This window comes from Limulus polyphemus, unplaced genomic scaffold (genome assembly GCF_000517525.1).
Source record: "Limulus polyphemus unplaced genomic scaffold, Limulus_polyphemus-2.1.2 Scaffold454, whole genome shotgun sequence".
Classification (NCBI taxonomy): Eukaryota; Metazoa; Arthropoda; class Merostomata; order Xiphosura; family Limulidae; genus Limulus; species Limulus polyphemus.
In genome coordinates, this window is record NW_013666064.1 from 375,115 (window position 1) to 390,578 (window position 15,464).

General features: G+C 33.1%; 1 protein-coding gene across 3 annotated transcripts in view; it reads right to left on the reverse strand.

Annotated features, from left to right (window-relative positions):
* The window catches only part of LOC106458385, a 185,849-nt gene that overhangs the window by 162,641 nt on the left and 7,744 nt on the right, over nucleotides 1-15,464 (reverse strand). Inside the window, exon 1 of one of the 3 annotated variants that reach the window (XM_013917895.2) lies at nucleotides 5,224-6,087. The exons of the other annotated variants lie outside the window; for them this stretch is intronic. Coding sequence (XP_013773349.1) covers nucleotides 5,224-5,288 — 65 coding nt within the window. The 5' untranslated portion in view covers nucleotides 5,289-6,087. Of the gene's footprint in view, nucleotides 1-5,223; nucleotides 6,088-15,464 lie in introns of those variants that run through there. 3 annotated transcript variants of the gene reach the window in all.

Sequence of the window (15,464 nt, forward strand, 5' to 3'; positions counted from 1 at the left end):
CATGCATAACTACTTTATCAGATTGTAGTTGCAGGAACTGGTAGCACAACACATTCACCACCACTAATTATTCTGTAAAACAAGTAGAAAGGCGAATTCCTCAAAGTTATAACCTATTATTACCAGCCAAGAGCTAAAAGAAAAATAACTGAAAATACACATTTGCTTTGTCCAATCAGTTCTGGGAATGATCCTAAATCATGCCAGTTCTTGGTTTAAAATTATATCATTTACACATATTGAATTTGAGAACGATGCCTAAAAAAAAAGAAATTTTTCATCCATCATTTATTTCTTGGGGGAAAAAATGTCCAAGTTTCAAAAACTCAACATTTATATTTATATATTAGTGTGCAGAACACTAAAGGTTATTAATCTTCTGGAAATATTATTGCTCAATGTAACAACTAATATAATAATACATAACCCTTGAGTACTTTTTTTTATAAGTTAGGCTGTGCATTGCCTTGTTTCAATGTTTGTTTCGAATTTCGAGCAAAGCTACACGAGGGCTATCTGCGCTAGCCGTCCATAATTTAGCAGTGTAAGACTAGAGGGAAAGCACCTAGTCATCACCACCCACCGCCAATTCTTGGGCTACTCTTTTACCAACGAATAGTGGGATTGACCGTCACATATAACGCCCCCACGGCTGAAAGGGCGATCATGTTTGGTGGGACAGGGATTCGAACCCTTGACCCGCAAATTTCGAGTCGAGCTCTCTAACCACCTGGCTATGCCGGGCTGCGTTGCCTAGTAGTTAGCGTGCCCGACTATAAACTGTGAATCTAAATTTTCAAGTTTCATGACCCACTGTCGCAAAAACACACCCCGTACTTTGAAACCATTGGAGCACTATAACAGTGCCGATCACATCCAACCATTCCATCATTCATTAGTAGTCCAATAGTTGGATGACTGAATGCCTTCCTTCTAGCCTATCAATTCAAAATGACGGACAGCTCTTGTGTAGCTTTGTGCGAAATTATAAAATCAACGGTCCGGCGTGGCCAGGTGGTTAGGGCACTTGACTCGCAATCTTAGGGTCGCGGGTTAGAATCCCCCGTCTCACCAAACATGCTCGCCCTTTCAGCCGTGGGGGCGTTATAATGTAACGGTCAATCCAACTATTCGTTGATAAAAGATTAGCCGAATAGTTGGCGGTGGGTGGTGATGACTAGCTGCCTTCCCTCTAGTCTTTCACTGCTAAGTTAGGGACATATAGCGCAAATATCCTTCGTGTAGCTTTGCGCGAAATTCTAACCAAACCAATAAAACCAACAAACAACGAGTTAATACAGTGAACTGTGTAAGTTGAATTGTTGCTTTCTTTGATGACTTTACCAATTAAAAACATTTTTAACATTCATAATTCTTTAATGTCTACAGCAGTGGTCCCATACTATGATCAGTTTTTGCAAAAGTAGAAAACAAACAAACTGTATTTGAGGAATGTAGCTCAGGATCGATCCTTGGCTTTACGTTCATCATCTGAAGTAGCCCAGTATGGAATATGGTTGGGGACCGCTGGAGTACAGTGACTATATCAGTAAACAATACTTATCTTTTTAAATAGTTAAATACGGATTTCCCACCAAATATGTTGAAATTAGCATTTAATAATCAAGTTTCGTCTACCATAAGTCACAAGCGAGAACGTTTTTCGTTTCGTACCAAAGCTCATCAAGTAAATCGTATCAATAGTAATCGGAAACCTACCTGGAGTATTTATTTACAGTAAAAGAAACACAAAGATCTAGTGTAAAACGTCTAATCTGGCAAATCAATGAAATTTGTTAGACTTAACAAAAGTTATCAGAACTCGCATTTGACTGCAAAAGTTTTTTATCCCATTCCTCTTAACAGACTATCATGAATTTCAAATCAAAGCTGTGTCAAAATAACGTATCAAATCTATCCTTTGTAATCCACAAGTCACTGTTTCGAAAACTTCTCTCTCAATACCAGATCTATTCAGTTGAGCTAGAACTACTGCAGTGGAAAGTTTTAGTGAAATGGTATTTCTGTGCCTTAAAATAAATTCAATGCTGTTAGGCTTAATAACCTTTCTTGCTTCGCCATACTAAGCACCTTAAACCACACCAATAATTATTTTTGTTAATTAACACATTATATTACTTATATTCTTCATTATTTTCGTCAAATAGCGAAAACGATTTAAAAGTTTTTATCCTTGTATTTCTAGCCTAAAAGTAACTATTTGAGTGGGCAAAGGTTTTTGCAATCGTATAAAAATGGCTGTTGTGATGACTTTCCGCCGGAGACTACTTTCAACTGAATTAAGTACCCACGTTATTCTTAACTCATGTCATCCAAAGAAAGTTGCAGAAGAAATATAAATGGACCAGGAATGATGAGTGCACAATGAAAAATCAGTACTTTGTTGTACATTTATCGAAGAAAGTTTTGCTACATCCCATACGTTTGATTTTGTCAACGCACACAAATTATAAATATCAAGGATATAAACCGTAATGAGCAAATTCCCACCGAAGATATTGAACAATTCCAAATATAAACAATAGTTGAAACAAATTAATTGTTTTGGTATGGAACACATTGTTGGTATAGCAGTGTATTTTACTTTGTACGCTTGACCTTATATATATACACACACACATACTTAATTGGCATAAAATATTCGAAACGTCTATGTTAACCAGTGGACATTTAAGCACGAGTAATCCACTAAGTTAGAAAGGAACATAGAGAACAGAGAACAATTAAACAAAAGCACTAATTATATAATGTTTCTGTCAGGTAAAGGGTAATTAGGCAAAAACATTCACTGGAAAGGAAACATTCATGTTAGAGAAGAAAAAAAAAAGAATATTTAAGTAAAAACAGTCCGAGGAAAAGAAACGTTAATTCTAAGCAGAAGTTAGTAACTTTACTTCTTGGGAAAAAAACCCTTATGTTTATCAGAAGATGAATAAATGCAAATCCCTTTAAGAAGAAAACTGGAAAATTATTAAAAATAACTCAATCGATCTATGGGTATTATATCAAATATGTGTATATATATATATATATATATTACAATCACGTGGCTTCAGGTACGATAATTTCCATTACCTGATCTGAAGAAAAAGTTCATATTATAAGAACTGAGTATAGTTTTTTATTATTAAGGACAAGGTTACAACTTCTTAAAAGTATATATATATAATGGTTATAATAGCCAATAGTTTTGCGCTGCAGTTCTTTCATGAAGCAAAATGAAATTTATAGGTAATGCTTGCCAAAAAGAACTCCATTGCAATTTATGAATTAAAAAATAGCATGCATTTTAAGTAAAAAACGTGTAATGCATTCACCTGCTAAACATGAGTATTTCCTTTCGAAGAAGTGCTTTATTTTAACTGTCACTTGATCAACATCAGCAGCAAATCATTATATTTAGTGTACTTAAAAAGCATATACTAATTTACTTTCTCCATTGACTTGATTTTGAATATAAAATTCAAAATATTTCACAAAATAATCGCATAGATGGTTGGGTAGGCTATATCAAAATGATTCTGGAGCCTCACCACGCCGTTAAGTTACATGTCTCCACGTTCATTTATACTCTATCTGATGACCGTGCATCTTGACAATAGCCCTACAGCATAGCTTTTCATTGCAAAAGGCTTTGTTGTGATTCTTATTACTACTTCCATGTTGCTTTCCATAATCCATCTAGTGTACGACGACGGTTTCCCAGCGCCCATATCAACAGTCCGATACCACAGAACTTAACCGGTATATCTTTGTATGGAATAATATGAATACCTGTTTCATTATCTATCTGCTTGAGGTATGCGACAAACGGGAGGTATGACTAGAAGCCCAATCTTGATGAACACATAAACTGTTGGCTTCGTTTCCATAGAGAGATCCTTTTTGATTATATACAGCACTGTTACCTGGGACACGTGGACGACTTTTGCCACTTACTTTTGTGTTCATCTGTTACAAGACGCCGCACTTTGATTACATGGTTCGACTTGTTACACATCTCTACTGAATGAGTCTGGGTCCCCAAGTTGATTCATATTGTTTTGTTTTCCAGTGCCGTTAAATACAAAGGATATCTCCATCATAGAATCTCTAAATCCCTGATCTGAAGCCATAATTATGATCTGAGTGTATAGATATTTGCGTCGGAAAGGGTTGATACATACCCTTCCTCAAAGCGATTGGTTTTCGATAGCATCACACTACCCACGTAACTCTAAATAATGTAAAAATGCAGTTTTAATACATTTTGTTCCACCGCAGCTTTATATCAGTTGTACTTACTACGTGACTTGTTGATTTGACCATTCAAAACCGTTCTAATACAAAACACTCATTCCTCTATATTTTACACTTCACATCGACTATTCAAAGCAATACTGTATATGCCCTTTGTTATATGCTTACATTTTTGTAGGCTATATATATATATATATTACGCTTGAAATTGCTTGGTAAAAATTACAATACAAGTCAACAATTTAAGCTGTTTCCTATGTTCTCCTGATGGTTTGGTGAATCTCTCTGAAATTTGTCTAGAAATACGTTCAGCATAAAAAGTTTTTTAAAACTTCTCGGGAAAATTATCACAGTTAATCAGCATGCAAAAAATGATAGATTTTTCTATCAAAAGACTTTTTAAGTAAAGTGATGAAGCATAAATGTCATCGCGATTGTAATACAACTATAATATTATACTAAGCAAAGCCAAATTGTGTGCTTCTATTAAATTAGGCACAATTAGAGCTTCTGTAAGATGTGTAAAGTTAATAAAATGGACAATTTTCTGGTTCACTGGACCTGTACATAGTAAGTACTAGTGTCTTCTTTAACCGATGGTAAGCAAAACAACTAAAAGCAATCCATAACTCAGTAATACAAATCTTTCCAACATTAAATATATAATATTACCACTTCTTGTCTATAATTACAAGCAAGTGTCTGTCTTTGTATCTGATACCAATGAATAAAACTTCAAAAGGATAAAAACATAAATCTAATATAACAAACGTCAAATCAGCTCTTTTGTTGATTGAAAACAACATAAAAATCCATAAGTAGATGTATATCGAGAAAAAATAGCCTCTATAGATTTCTGCCAGAGTTTATATGAAACGTAAACTGTTAATATTTCATACAGTAAAATATAGGCAATTATTTTCTAGACCATAGACTCAGTCGTGATTATCTTATTTCACTCACCTTTTCCAACCTAAAAGCTTAGAAACACGTCGAAATATCGTGTCCTTATTAGTTTTCTTTTCCATCTTGAGCTATAATATCACATCATCATTAGATATATGATAGAGTAGTTTGTTATCAGTCAGGCCATTAGCAGACTAGCAAGTAGCTTCAACCTCGTATGCTCTATGTAACAAGTTTTATGCCTCCATTCAACTTCCTGTGTGTTTCTTCTTACTACTTACTATAAACTAACATGAATTGGACTAATGCTGAGAAAGTTGCAAGGAAGACTTGAACAATTCCCAGACCCATGTCTATTTATTTCCACATAAATCCCTCCAAAGCTTAAAAACAAACCTGCTCGTCTGGTTTCACACAGTAGTAGTCTGCTACAAATAACAAGCTCGTCTAAGTAGTTTGTATGCACTCAGTGGAATACTACTCGTTTCGCTTCTTCTCTTGTGGCTTGTACAAGCAACTGGAAACTTTCGAAAAGAGCTTGAATCCATTTTATGATAACTTGTATGTACGTCAGCAACATTTATGGACTTGTACTAAAATGCTCCAGTAGACTTTGGTCAAAACTTAGTACACCTATACTGAAACCATACAAATGCTGAACTCAGCCTTCCATCATGTGTAGTAGTAGCCTATATTCTGAGCGTCACAAGCCGAATCTAACTTCATATGTTTCTGTACATGCGTGCTTGTTTGCAAGAACAAACGATTTTAATCTATTTTCACAGTTGGTTGATTTCGTACCAAAGTGCTTGGACTTAATCTATAACTAGCATTCAACACAACACAAATCGTTAGTTATATATATGTACATAAATATACGCATATGTAGAATCAGTCTACTTGTCTGTGACAAGATCTAGCCTACAATGTCTCCCTCTCGCTCTACACACACACATTTATATGCTCAATTATCCAATCTTCAACTAAATAGCACACATATCAAGGTTATCTTTGGTAAGTAGCACATGCGTGTTAGATAGCATACGAAGATATTTCATGCAAATGAGTGACCACATTAACAGAATATTGATTAGAATAGAGGTATGAAATATTGTATTATTGACCTAAACATTGACTATTTTGGAGCTGAAAGGTGTGATTTATTTTGTTTTTCTTCGTTATTTTTCTCTCATTATACACCACTACCTTCCCACAAGTAACTGTAAGAGGGGAAGGTACTTTTAGATGTAAAACATTGGAAGATTGAGCTACCAAACCTGCTGTTCGTGGTTTTTAAGTTATTATCTTATATGTGAGGCTTGCAACTAAAGGCAAAATCAGGCAAAGGACTTATCTTTACCACTGTGGGGATTTTACTCTAGAAATGATTCTCTTACTACGATTCCCACATCAACTTATACCCAAGTTTTACTCGTTTATGTTTTATGCATGAAATATTTGTTTTTTGGCCTCTGTTGTCTGGAAAGTTACTTTAAAATGGAAGTTTCCTCTTTAGTTGTTGAAATTTATATAATTCTTTAATATTCTTAAATATATTTATTTATTTATGTCTCTGTGTGTATTTCATTTATTACGCAATGTAAGTAATCTCTTATATACGTCTCTATTTCACGATTCAGTGGTTTTCGCTAAGCATAGTTTCTTATATTTATTTCTGGTATTTAACTTTATTTGAGAAACCACATAATTAAACAATTTTGTGCGAAAATAAATTTTTCTATTTGTTTAACTGCTACAGAACAAATGTTGTTGTTATTGGGTTTTTTTTTCTACTTCTGCAAGTAGAACCCTTCGTGCCCAGTACTCTAACCACGTGGGCTAATGCCTACGTTTTACCATAACTAATTTGGAAAGGAGACGACAAGAAAGCTGCCAATTTCGTACTTAATAGATGTTCATCAGACTTCATGGACATAATGGTCACGTGGTTCTAACACAGAGATAATATTCTCTTTGGATGTAGTTGCTAGTCGGCCAATTAAGCCCGAGTAACTATTCACAGGCTTGCTTAATCCGTTCTTCTCATACCTCGCTCCCCACTTCCGTTGTAATCTCTAGTTTAATGAGAGTAAGGTCGTCATGGAGTTTTGGCATAGCGCAGTAAACCTGTAATTTTAATTCTTAGGAGTGTTTCACTACAATCTACACTTTACAGAAAGTATATATGGTTCAAAATAAAAGCTAAAAATCAGAAACCAAACAGGATTTTCTGCCTGAAATTGAAGCACAAATTAATCCTGGCATTAATAAACCGTAATGAAATAAGAGCACAAAATATTCGTTACGTGTAACTTACTTAAATCCATTAACCAGCATGTAATACACGTTATCTTTTACACACACATATATATATATTTCATAAACCTATATAACTGCAAATGCTATAAATCACTTCAGGTTATAAACAGATTAGTTTAAGATCATCGATTTATCTACTAATGTACAGCTTTAGAGTAATTTGGAATCCTTTATCAGTTTCTACTTCTTCGCTTAATCGCTGTATACAAAAGAAAACATCGTTCGCGTCAGAAAATCTCATCTTATTTTTTTTCTTCTCGTGCGTACTTCAGGACGTTCAAAAGCATTACCCCTCTTAAAGGTTAACGGTTAAAAGATAATAAGTTCGGTATATTCAAATTAGATCGAAAATCCGTATAGATAGTTTTTATATATTATCATAGCCTTGTTGCTAGCCAAGTAAAGTAAAGTGGAAGGTTACTGTTACTTATATGCTATGTAACAATGGCCTCTCTCCACCCAATGCTCCATGGAAATTCATGACTGTAAAGGGTGTGTTCCCGCAAGCACTGCTCGCGCATTCTATAAGGGTTGTACTTTCAATATGAGAAGGTACGTGGGTCGTTATCACCCCCACAACAATTAAAAAGAACAGGAAACACACATGTACATGTAATACTATTTTTAGTGTTTTTGTTTTAAACCAAATGTAACCTATTATGATCGTTTCGCCATAATGTTGACCACATTTTATTTTCATATAATTATTTTAACCATTTTTTTTTAGTTATAATATCATTTAGGCTGCATTTGTTTGTTCGCCATCTTGTTTCTTTCATTAAGTGAGTTTAAAAATATAAATAAAGAAAATGTATAATGAGTCTTATTTAATGCATGTACTTAGGAAATTATATGATACATTTAGCCCCTGATAGGAACTTTCAGGTTATATTCTAAAAATCTGAACAAAGCTTACGGTTTTGTTTTTTGGTTTGTTCTGTTTGATAAAGTCCAGGGGTGGAATAGTGGTATGTGTGTCCGACTGTGAATCAAAGGATCCAGGATTCGAGACGTGATGTGGCGGAATATGCTCCATATTTTCAGCTATGAGGGCGTTATAAAATTAGAAGTTAAACCACATATTTATTTTAAAGACCTAGAAAAAAGATGTTGCAGTGGGTGCTACTAGCTGGCTGCACTCCTTCTGTTCAGTAGTTCTAAATAAGAGACAAGTATACTTGAAACCTAGAGGTTCTTAACCTGGCCGTGTAGATACGCAGGACGAAAATTCCAATTCCTTTTGATGAAATTGAAATGATATTTTATATCTACTTATTTAAAAATCAAATCTCTAACCTGTTATGACAATCAATTCTCAAAGCTAAATTTTATGCACTGAAAATTTTGATTAATTTGTTTACTTATTTTGTTATTGGTCAGCAGTTATTTTTTATTTTTTCTTATCAAAGTATACTCAAGTTCAGTAGATCTTAAAGTAGTTCATATGGTAGGGCATCTTGAATAAGTATACTCAAGTTCAGTATATCTTAAAGTAGTTCATATGGTAGGGCATCTTGAATAAGTATACTCAAGTTCAGTATATCTTAAAGTAGTTCATATGGTAGGGCATCTTGAATAAGTATACTCAAGTTCAGTATATCTTAAAGTAGTTCATGTGGTAGGGCATCTTGAATAAGTATACTCAAGTTCAGTAGATATTAAAGTAGTTCATATGGTAGGGCATCTTGAATAAGTATACTCAAGTTCAGTAGATATTAAAGTAGTTCATATGGTAGGGCATCTTGAATAAGTATACTCAAGTTCAGTATATCTTAAAGTAGTTCATGTGGTAGGGCATCTTGAATAAGTATACTCAAGTTCAGTATGTCTTAAAGTAGTTCATATGGTAGGGCAACTTGAATAAGTATACTCAAGTTCAGTATGTCTTAAAGTAGTTCATATGGTAGGGCATCTTGAATAAGTATACTCAAGTTCAGTAGATCTTAAAGTAGTTCATATGGTAGGGCATCTTGAATAAGTGTACTCATGTTCCATAAAAATGCATAATGTTTTTATTTGTCTCACAAGAACAATATAATCATTTTTACTATTTAATTGATATAGTACTGAGTCCCTCGGTGGGACAGCGTTAAGTCTATGGACCTACAACGCTCAAATTTGGGGTTCGATTCCCCGCGGTGGACACAGTAAATAACCCAGTGTGGCTTTTCTCTGAAACAAGGAAACAAATAGTTGTAGTAGGAATCTTAATATTTCACTGAGTAAAAGCGTTTGCATATTTTCAAAATTTGTAATAAAGTTTCATGGTCTGACTGTTATAATTTTTTGTGCCACAACAGCTAATCTTAACAGTGAATTTATGAGATATTCCCATCTTTGAGTCAAGCTACGACACTGAGGTAGTCCTATACGAGGAATACGACACAGTGGTAATCTTTAAAATAAAACTCGGTCTTACTAGATACAAGTTTTAATTTGCCTGTTCATAAACAATGTCGTTATTCCCGTATGAAATTTCCAGTTAGTTGAGAGCCACAAGGACACGAACATAAAAAGCTTACTAGACGTGCTGCAACTAGGGAAAACTTTCTTAATATCCTTTAGTATAGACTACGTCAGTGTTCAGCTGAACATCTTTTTGATGTTATCTGGCGAAACCACAGCCATTCGAACTGGCTTTTAAAAATAAGAGATCAGCTACTATGTATACAAATATAATTTGAGTTCCATCGCAATCGTGATACCATCAAAAATGAATCAAGAATATAATAAAGCAAAAATATGAATTAACCATTTACGAACCACACATTTGTTTTACACGTAGCATTGGCAACAAGAACATATGATTTAATACATTGATATAGAGTAAATTATATACTTTCATAATATATACATCGTTTGAACATGATCACATTTGCTGCTTTTTTAAATGTATATTGTGTACATTATTATGCTATTATTATGTCATTTGTGATTATAGTTTGAAAGAAGAAGTAGCCATCAGGTACTTAGTTAAGATGCGACCGAGATGTTATGCTCGCTTTCTCCAAACGTATACTGCTGCTCATTCCAGATCATGTCGATGTACTTGTAGGTTTTTCCCCTTGCGTTGTAACGCTGTCTCTAATTATGCATGATGTCAAGGTCATTAGTTCATTGGTTCCTTAAACTGACGATTAAGCCATGCCATGCATATATGCAACTTATCATTACTGTCCAATAACCTAATTAACCCCCGTGGATACTGCTCTGTATATTGTTTATTTTATTACCGCCTTATGCATACACCTTAAATATTGATGCTATGTCAGTGTCTTGTATTAACTGACACTCACTTGAATTATTATAACCTACCTAAAATGCTAACAACTTTTGCTCGAAAGCACATTTCAATGGTCTTTCGCAGACAATTTTATCAGTCAATCAGTCAGACGTGTGTGTGTAAATGGAATTATGAAGAGAAACAACGAGATTATTTGCAGGGTGAGACTGGAGATGACTTTCATGGATGAAATAGAATTGCTTTTTTTTCTTAATTTTTTTTAGGTGGTTCAATTTAGTATGACACGTTGCTGTAAAGCACAAGTTAGGTTATCCTTTAAAGACATTGAACACACATTTAGGGATGATTTGGTGAACCAAATTCTTTTGTCTATAGAAGTACTGTCCAAGCTACGTTAGGAATAATTATTTTTAGCACAACAGAAGACACCAGATAGAAATTTATGGATGGCTTGGTGATTCCGGGTGTTTTAACCATAAAAAGTAACAGGAGAACTGCGTTAAGAAACACCTGTATTCGGTACATTTGTTATGTTTTGCCACTTATAAAAGTCATAAGTCTTAGACTTTAAAAAGTTAGATTTTCTTACAAATGTTGTGTATTCTAAAATCTGAAAAAAAAAATATTTTCGATGATCTAGTATAATTTATACAAAACAAAACCTACATAGATAAAATATGGAAATATGTGTTCTATGCTAACCCATAATGCAAATCATAATAACGTAGATACATTTTGTACATGACCACGTCAGGTTATGCTAATGATATTCTTTAGTAACACATAATTTATGTTCTCTCTCTCTTTTTTTTCCCGGACCATAGACCCTTCAAGGAATACCCATAAAACCACCATTAAAGATATTGTTATACAAACATGCTATCGTCAAATAATCCTCCCCTCTCCTACGTTCGTAAAGCTTCGACCTTGAACTCGATTTCAGGTCATTCAGTTTTCATTTTTTAAAATTAATAATCAACCAGGACCCTCTCAGCGTGTGTCTTTGCATAAACATAGGCGTGTCCTTTTTAAGTAAAACATGTGTTAAGAACCTTTATGGAATGGATTTATCACATAAAGAAAAGTCTTCTCGCACTTTTTCCAGAAACATTGCATATGGAGTTATTCAGTTAATATTTCCACTCTTATAAAGTAAAATATGCTGTAACTGAATACTTCAAAACATGAAGAGGCTATGATAGAAAGAGAAACATTGCATATGGAGTTATTCAGTTGATGAAAGTGTTAATATTTCCACTCTTACAAAGTAAAATATGCTGTAACTGAATACTTCAAAACACGAAGAGGCTATGATAGAAAGAGAAACATTGCATATGTAGTTATTCAGTTGATGGAAGTGTTAATATTTCCACTCTTATAAAGTAAAATATGCTGTAACTGAATACTTCAAAACATGAAGAGGCTATGATAGAAAGAAGCAGAAGAAGCAAAATGCTTTGTTTAAGTAAAATAAAAGTAACAAAATATTCCGTGTAATACTCAAAACTATACTGTTGTCTTATTGCATGTTGAGGTAGACAGTAGAATTTTTGAAGTATTAACGGTTTACATGATCAATGTTGCTCATTCACTGTTGGTTCTTTATTAAGTTACGTCAATTTAATTCCAGGTTGCAGCTAGTTGATATTTAATTTAAATTTGTACTTAACAATGTACAAACGATTATACATTTACGGTTTTTCTCTATGAATCAAATAAAATCATTGTTTCTTAAACGCGTATTAGGAATTTTTTGTCACTTATAATAATGACTCAGTTCTATCTCATTATAGCAGTCTGAAAAGAAAGGCATGATATCTTATGTATGTTACTCGTCTAGACATTCCAATATTTATTACAACCTTGGCAAGTGAATATATTTGTAGAGAGTTCAAGCACATATTAACGCATTAATTATTGTCTTAATGTGTCATTTTAAAAAGTGATATGAGCTTAAAGATGTACTTAATATACTAGTTATAATTGTAAATAATATCATTTTATAAATGACACCTGTAGTTTTGGAAATAAACTAGATTTTTTACATTTCAACTCACCTTTAAATCGCTGTTCTAGTATGTCTATCTAGTATATCCAGCAAACAAGCTTGTCATACCATAGGTATAATTATTAATTATTACACCAGTTCTTTAAAGCTCATTATATTTTATATTTTCTCAATAAGTAAATGACGTCAGCAAGACACGAACACATCATTATTTATCTCCTTAATTTAATATATTTTTTTTACAAATAGTGAACTAACTTATCATTAATTCAATTCCACTAGTAGAAAATGTTTATAAGTTATTACAAATATTTAAGTTATTTATGAACATGAAGAAGTAAAAAAAAAAAAGAATTGATTAATAATCTTTTAAATAAATGTTCTACCAGCTCCCTAAAGTGGCTTCTCTGTGACTTAAAGCTTGAGAAATTGTCCATACTTTTACCAGTACAGATATCTAAGGTTTTATAAGCTTATATTCAACTGCTTATGTTTCTAATGAAATCCAACAAACAGCGACCATAAACACACATTTCATATTTTGTGAAGCTCTCAGCTAATCGTATGATCTCTATGCATACAAGCAAATCTAGTAACAAATGAGAGACATTTGCGCCAAGAACATTAATTGTTATTCATGGCGCGTTCCTTAGCACAGCTTAAATCTATACAGTCTTGAACTACAAAGAAAAAAAAACATTTTATGACTTTCTGTGCTGGTTGAAAGTCTACAGTATATATTTCATGAACTCGACAAATCTTCTACTGTGCAGTATTCAACAGCTTACCTGGACGATTCTATTGCCCCCTATCCTCAAGATATAACTTAGATAAATGTATAACAGCTGACAAGTGACTTATATATGTTAAAGTTTATCAAGTTTAGAAAAGTTGACCATTCTGCCATTCAGTAGCCGTCACCCTGTAATAATTTATCACAGTCATTTGTCAGAAAGCATTTTTTATTTTACTTTGTTCCATATTGTACTAAATTATATTATGGCTGATAGAATTTACAGTTCCCATACGTCATAAAATTATTTTCTTTATTTAACTCTGACCACTTGATCAACATATCAACCCATAATGTATGAGTTGCAGGAATAAACAATCACGTTTTCTATTCGACATGAGAATCACATGTAGAGAGACATTTATCATTGTCACATTGACCTATGATGTAAGGTCTAGATGTCACAACTGAAAATAGTCCTCTCGATTACTCCATCAAACTTATAACAATGTTCTGTATAGGGTGACATTTAATTTATGAGTTAAAGTAATGATAATTTATATCGAAACTAAAAAACCTGGTGTCTCTTCAGATATTAGGATACAATGAATATATAACAAACAGGCAGATTTAACTAGTAATCAAACTAACGTTTCTGTAAATGACTTGTAATCATAATAATGCCTAAATATACTTCATTCACATTTGGCAGAAAGTTAAAATAACAGCATGAAGAGTAAAAAAAAAAAAATACTATGGAAATGTAGTTATTAAGGGACCTATCTTCCGTTGTCTTACTAATCTTTAGGAGATCGTTACTAGATCATTTTTCCTGACCATTAGCAAATTTACCAACCAACGTATGTATAGCTGTGATGAGACCTTAACTTTTCGAAATATTTTGAAGATCAGCAGCAGTGGTATCGACAAAAATCATTGAAGTTCAAATTACTGAAGGAATTATATACCAGTAACATTTAGTATAAATAGTATAAAAATAGAAGCTTATTTCTGGCACCTGCTTAGGTGAATTTGAAAATAAGAGTGTTTTATTGTTACAAAAGTTTTACTAGTGTTTACAAAAGGATTGAATGGTACTGATACTAATGTATGGCTCGCTAAATACTGGAATCTCTTCGATTTCATCTAGTGAAGCTTAATACGTTACTATATTACGTGTCCACTAAGAGGATATTGGATATACAAAAAAGACATTATCATAATATTTCACTAAATTACAGATTTGTCAAAAATTTGCATAAGAATGAATATGCAATATCAATTACCATGAACTTCTACAAATTAACAAACCACATCTCCTTCATAGCGATACTTTAACCTTCAAATTAACGATTGCTTCCATTCCATCAACTACAGATAGAATCCAGACATATTACGTCATACTGAGTAATTTGATACCTGTTATATTTCACCCAAACTTTAGGTGAAATCTATAAATTTCCATCTAAAATACATGGCAAAACCCAACAGTAATTAGTGGGATTAATTGCAGTATTGGCTCATTTAAGTATGAAATTCAAACAAAATTAGCTATTAGCAGGCTGCAAAGCAAATCGACAAGATGAATAGATTGAATAAAATAACCTATACTTGATTAACATACCACAACGAAAAATTGGAGAATGTATATATCTGAAAATTATTTTAGTAAATTTTCATTAATTTCTGTGCATTTTTGTAATTGTGCGGAATATAGAGAATTATTTTTTTTTCTACTACAAATCATTGCTTTAACTAGAAGGTGCAAACTTTACATACCTTAAATTAAATATCCTTAGGCTACTTAATATAACTAGTATGGCTCTAAATACGAATATTTACTGGAATTGTTTATGTGATTGACGGGACTCTATAAAACTGAATGTTTTAGATAAACTGATCAGGTATCTAACCTACAAATACATTGAGTACATTATAATAAAACAGTTTTGAATATGCAAGTAAGCAACTCAAGTGACAACCACGGCCAATAT